Raw genomic sequence first — 6,320 nt, forward strand, 5'->3', positions numbered from 1 at the left:
GGTTGAATTGGCTAGGGCTATTTTTTGTGGAGTGTTAGAGACTGAAGGGTGAATTCTGTAAAAATCACAGAATTCCTACAGTGTGGAAACAGGGCATTTGGCCCAGCATGTCAACACGGTCCCTCTGAAAAGGATCTCACCCAGACCCGTCCCACTACTTTATCCTTGTAACCCTGTATTTTCCTTTTGGCGGGGCTGGGACAGCAAGAGTTATCCCTGCACTCCTCCTACAACGCCACCCCCCACCCCGGCATTGTAGGGGAGAAATGTATTTAACTAATAGTTTTCTGAGGAAGTAACATGCAAGATGGATAAAGTGGCATCTTGTCAAATGCCATTTCCACATTAAAAAGGTTGCTAAACAAGGTCAGAACACATGGTACGGGCAGCTAGCAAACAGGAAGTGGGGAGCAGGAATAATTAGGTTTTTTTTGGATGATAAGCAGTCACTAGTCAGTATTACAGGGATCAGTGTTGGGGCCACAACTATTTACAACCTATAACATATCTAACATGGTTGCAGGGGCAAATGTATGGTAGAAAGTTTGCTATTGACAAGATAAGGAAGTTGAAAAACCAGACAAATTTCAAAAGCTTTATTGGAGGTAAAATTTATAGAGATGTTAAAAAAAATGAAAAACAACACTCTGGTTACACATACTGCCACATTAATTTTGTGTTCTAGAAACTGAAGTATATTACGCTGAGAGAGATACTGGGGTCGAAGAAAGAGAAAAGGGCAAAGAAATTCTATGTTAACATTCAATTTTGGAAATGAAGAACACCAGTTAAATTTTGAAACTATCCATATTTTGATGCCACTTTGACAAGTTCATTGGTGAGCCCTTACAACATTTAATGTAGGAATTTGATATATACAAACATACCATCAAACTGACTATTTATATCAAGATCTTTCTTTCCGCTCCATGTTATCTTTGTAAATGTGCAACTCCAATTTGCTCGTCTCTTGGGTGCCAGTAACCAGTCACATCAGCAGCACAATGAGCATGTCAATACTCCAGCACCACGTGATTGGATAAGAGCAGGTCTAGTGCTGTGCAATTGGGTTTTGGGGAGTGAGAGAATATTGTTTGGGGTGACAAATCAGACAGGCAAAGAACAAGACAAACATGATACCCACTGGCTGAGGACTGCAGCAAATGACTGGCATGGTGTTCAGGCAAGTGGGGGAAAAAGTAAATTGTCCCAGTGTGGTATCCATATCACTGAAATAATTTATTGCATGCTAACCGATTCACTTTTTCAATGTGAAAGTTCACAAACTGCTACAGTTCGTGCAGCTGCAATACCACGTGCAAACTGATTTTTGGTGCAGAGGCTCAGGGACCAAACTAATTGAGAAATCCACAGTTCCTCAGATGGTTTTGTTGCCTCTCTAATATAATTAACAGTGTAGCTCATTTCCAATCCACAGGCCTCCTGTGTATTCACACACTGCTGATGATTATTGCACCTTTATAGCCTCATTTTGATTTCTAATCTTGTTCTTGGGGATTTTCTGGTTTTGAGGAAGTTTAGGATTCTTATCTCAAGTATACAATCAAGTGATTTTAAAATCACAGCTTCGTTTATGAATCCTTAAAGACAGTAACCTTTAACATGTTAGATAATTCATCCTTTTAAATCCAGTTTACATGCTTAAGGGAACTTGCTTCTCTAGATGATTTAGCTGATTTTTAAAAATTTCATTTGGCACCTACAATTATGTTAATTTCTATCTCCTACTTAACTTCTGCACCTGCTCTTTAATAAAAGAGAAATTGGAGTGGAGGTCTGTTCTATTTTGCTTTCTAAAGGAGTTGATTTTCAGTGATGTTTGCTATTGTTTTATTAATCCCTCTCAGGTTTGTCACAGTTAGTCCTTGAATAGGATATCTTTCAAAAAATATTCCATTTGTCTTCAACTAAAGTTATAAAGACCAAGCCCCATATGCATGTTCTTTCCATTACATGACTTCATCCCTTTTAACAAGTTATATACCTGAGTTTTTGGTTGAACCCGGCTCAAATTTGATGAAGATAGACTCAGAAATGCTCGATAACCAATGACTTATAAAGCAGTGGGCCACAAATGGAGAAGTTGGGAAGCACTATTAACTTCAGCACAATGTCACCAAAGCAAAAGGGGGATTAATGCATGAAAACTTAGTGATCATGCACCACTAATGAAGTATTAAGAGTTTAATAATTTGTCAATTTACCTTCACGCAAAAGAAAGAATGTAGAAAAGAACAAAATTATTCTTAAAAAGGGTTCATCTGGTACTTGATTGCACCCAGAAAGGCGAATGCCAAAAAAAAAAGACAAATTTGACATGCTTAATCCTATAGAATTCTGAAACATTCTTTTGTCTCCCTTTGTCATATGCAATTCCATTCTGAACATTCACCACAATGTCTGAGCTAGAGAAGTGGAGGAAAGTTGCTATAAAACCCCTGCAGAAGATGACAGCATTAGCAGTATCCTGCAGTTTTCAGTTTTTAAGCTGTCCACTTTAACAAACTGATCAGGGCAGCTCAAAAACTGGTTACTGCTGTGAAAGTGCATCGTCACAAATCTAACAGGCAAATTTAAAAGATTAGGTGCTGTTATGGTGTTTTGCCTGAGCAATCTACAAAACCATCAATGCAATATGGTTCTAAATTGGACATACAATATCATCCACATAGCTAGAAGGTGCTATTTCTGAATTGACTTGGTTGTGTTGAAGACTTGAAGCCACTCTACAGGGTTTACTATACAGACACAGTTACTACTAATAAGGGATTGTATTAAAAACAAAAATCAACTTTTCCATCTATGTAAAAAGTGTTTGAGGCAGGATTGAAGGGCACTTTGATGAAAGACAGCTGTAGGTTTCCAATAAGACAGACAGAATTCAATGTGGAAACGGTCCTAATTGCTGCACAAAGTTAGGAAGTCATGTCTGACCTCCAAAGCACATAGGAAACATTCAAATAAAGTTTTAAATAAAAGAAACAGAAGAAAATCATATCCTCTGACTTTACAAATGTAAATGGATATTCTATCTAGAGAAAGTGCTTTTATAAAAAAGATGGTTTTACTAATAAAGTTGTTTCCATACTTGTCTTCGTTTCTGGTTATGGGTGTTCTGTCCTATTCATAATGGAGGCTGGATTCCATAGCACTAATTCAAAAAATATGTAGCTGCACAAGTTATTTGAAAGTCATGATTGCCAGTTTTCATTTGTTTTCTGTAGTCCACTCTCCTAATGCCAAAGAAACATCCATATTAGGTCCATATAGTACAGTATGAGACTGCACTAAATGCTTCCACTAATGGGCTGATTATTTCAGAGTTCCTAAATGCACTGCCCATTGTTCCTCTGAAACCACAAGGGTGAGGTCACTGTGCTATAATGTAAAAGCAGTATGAACAACATTGACTTCTTTGCTACACATACAGATGGACAAAGGAAAATAAAAACTGGCAGAGCATGACTTTCACTACAAAAATTATTTTTGTGCTTATCTGCAAACCTCTCATCCTCACTTCCATGTAACTCTTTTGCCAGCTTCACTGAATGGAAGTTAGATGCATTTCATGTAAATAGAACCCTAACCATGATCATGACCAGTTGTTACTGTACACGTGTGCCATCTAACACATTATGTACCCTCTCCACTTCAAGCTCCTGAAGTCACTGACTCCTAACACTATCCCACCATAGTTGGTGTCACAGTAGAGCCTGATCTTTAATCCAAAATCCACAAGTAAACTTTGTAACAAGGTCAATACACCAAAATCAGGAAGGAGAACCTGTGTAATATTAGGTCTCCAAAGCCCAGGAGCACTTTGGCTAATTATAGCTAGCTTGTCGAAATAACTAATTAAATATGAAATTATAGCAAACCAATTACAAAACATTCTGGCAAAAGTTTAGGATTTGTCCACCCCAAATGAATGTGATTCTTTTCTGCCAGATACAGAGGCCTAAAACAATAGAATTTTGACTGAAGTGCTACAGATAACCTTGAGACACCTGGGACAGAATGGACTCAGTAAAGACAAATGGCAATCCTTTGATGCACAGGAACTAAATGACCTAACAGGCTTTAGAATCTCCCCTGAGCATATTTGTCAATTTAATGATATTGCCAAGGGGGCAGGGGTTGCTAGCTGGAGACCACAAATTGGATGCTACGCATTGAAAAGCTCCTCTCAAGTAAATGTAACATGGCTCCCACTTGCCAGCAGTGCGAGATCATAAAGATTTTCTGTAAGCCTTAATATTGGCTTGTGGGTTATGTTAATTGTTTAACCTATTCACTAATTCTGGCAGCTTCTATTGGAGAATTAGTGTTCCATTGGTTTAAAAAGTAAAAAGGAAAAGAAAATTCTGCGTGTAAACGTTTGACATGTTAGGCTGGGGAAAGGTTGAGAGGGGGGTTTGTAAAGGAGAGACGGTGCCCACTCTATGTGAAGGTCAGACCAGCCTCGTTATAGACCTTGAAGACTTTCTCAATAGCGTTGACATAGGCAGCTGTTCTCAAATCCAGGCCAAGGTTATATTTCATCCCTGTGCGCATGATTTGCTGAAATAGACAAAAGAAAATAAAATTAAAAGGGATGCTTGCTTCCTTAAATTTTTACTCTTCTCATTCCCAAACAGGTAATAATTCTCCAGCAACAACAGCCTCTGGCACATCACCCTACTAGCCACTCTTAATATTCACCATTTTAAATTATTACACATTTCATAAAACAAAAAAAAACAAAAAACAACCTGCTCAGAGATACCACCTACTTCTGGAACAGGTGAGACTTGACCTAGTCCTCCTGGCTGAGAGGTAGGGACACAACACTGTACTACAGTAGCCCTCCATTTCTAAGTTAGATTAAAAACTTTGGAAGTCACAATAGCTAACTCAAATCTTAATCAGAAGTGTCCAGGTGCTGCCTACCAAAGGCCTTGGATCATCATCCAGTTACATGTCCTAGAAAGTGCATTAGAAAGGTCATTGGTATAAAAACATTGGAGGGAGAAAAGAACAATTTTTTTTTTTTTTTTTAAACTTTGCATTTTGCCTGCCATTCAATAGCATAAAACAGCTACAAGAGATTTTAATAAAAGGAAAAATGCTACAATAGACAGAGCTGCCTTTGTTTAACAAGCTGCTATTCACTTGCATTACAATGCTGGACAGGGAGTTCTTTCCAAAAAGCAAACCTTAAAATTTGAACATTTGAAGATTAAACAGTGATTTGGAAGAAGAATCCCAGTGTTTAGACAAATCAGAACAACTCTCCATCATGAAGCACTCTAATCTGTCCTTGGCAAGCCTAGTAGGCAGGAAGGTATGCCAATTTTACAGTTTGCTGGCTGTTTTCAATGGCTTGTCAAGTAACTCAACAGTTTTGCCATCAAAATGTGTTACTTACGTTGGTGTAATTTCCATTAACAATGGACAAACCCAACATAAGATTCTAGATACAGAAAGCAATCTCAGCGTTGCAGGGAAGGAAGCATCCATTCCCCACACTCCCAGCATTGGGAACGCAAGTCTTTCTAATGGGCTTATAAGAGACATGTGCCCAAACCAAAGAAGTAGGTCAAATATAATGATACATAAAACAACAACTCTAAACAATGAGCAGAGGAATGCTTTGGTCATGTCCTTATTCATAGAAAGAAACGGATTTAAAAAAGAGTAATTAAAAACAGTTACTTCTGAAGCGATTACAAGCCATCTGTTTGAAGCACAGTCCTCTTAAATTTTTTATTTTGTGATGGAGTAAATCAATACAATTTTTAAAAATAACCAGAAACCAAACAAACTACAAAGTCAGTAATTGGAAATTCGAAGGCTGTAGATAGTCTACAGCCCTTTAAATGACACATTTAGCTTCGGAGATCATATAGATGCAGTGCACGGACAGCTTTACACTGAATCTGATAGGAGGCAGGATGACACATGATAACAGTGGGCCAGTTTAGATGCTTTCAATTTCTCACCATTTTTTCTTTCAAAGTGCATAGAATCGTCAACCAAATTTCTTAAACAAGGCAGAGTTTATGCAAGTGGAATATTTGACCCCACCTCTAGCATTTGGCTCAATGAAAATTCATGACAAAGCTCATATCTAATGACTGCTGAATAAATTCCCATTCCCACTCGTGGGAAAGTAGTGATTCCAAAAGGAGATAGTAGGTACTGCAGATGCTGGAGAATCTGAGATAACCAAGTGTAGAGCTGGATGAACACAGCAGGCCAAGCAGCATCAGAGGAGCAGGAAGTCTGACGTTTCGGGCCTAGACCCTTCTTCAGAAAAT

General features: G+C 38.2%; 1 protein-coding gene across 1 annotated transcript in view; it reads right to left on the reverse strand.

Annotated features, from left to right (window-relative positions):
• Positions 1–581: 581 nt before the first annotated feature.
• glud1a (glutamate dehydrogenase 1a) overlaps positions 582–6,320 on the reverse strand; it is a 42,586-nt gene continuing 36,847 nt past the window's right edge. Inside the window, exon 9 of the mRNA XM_048616173.1 lies at positions 582–4,581. Within this exon, the coding sequence (XP_048472130.1) occupies positions 4,462–4,581 (120 nt within the window). The 3' untranslated portion in view covers positions 582–4,461. The remainder of the gene's footprint in view (positions 4,582–6,320) is intronic.

Source organism: Rhincodon typus, chromosome 34 (assembly GCF_021869965.1).
Source record: "Rhincodon typus isolate 14 chromosome 34, sRhiTyp1.1, whole genome shotgun sequence".
Lineage (NCBI taxonomy): Eukaryota > Metazoa > Chordata > Chondrichthyes > Orectolobiformes > Rhincodontidae > Rhincodon > Rhincodon typus.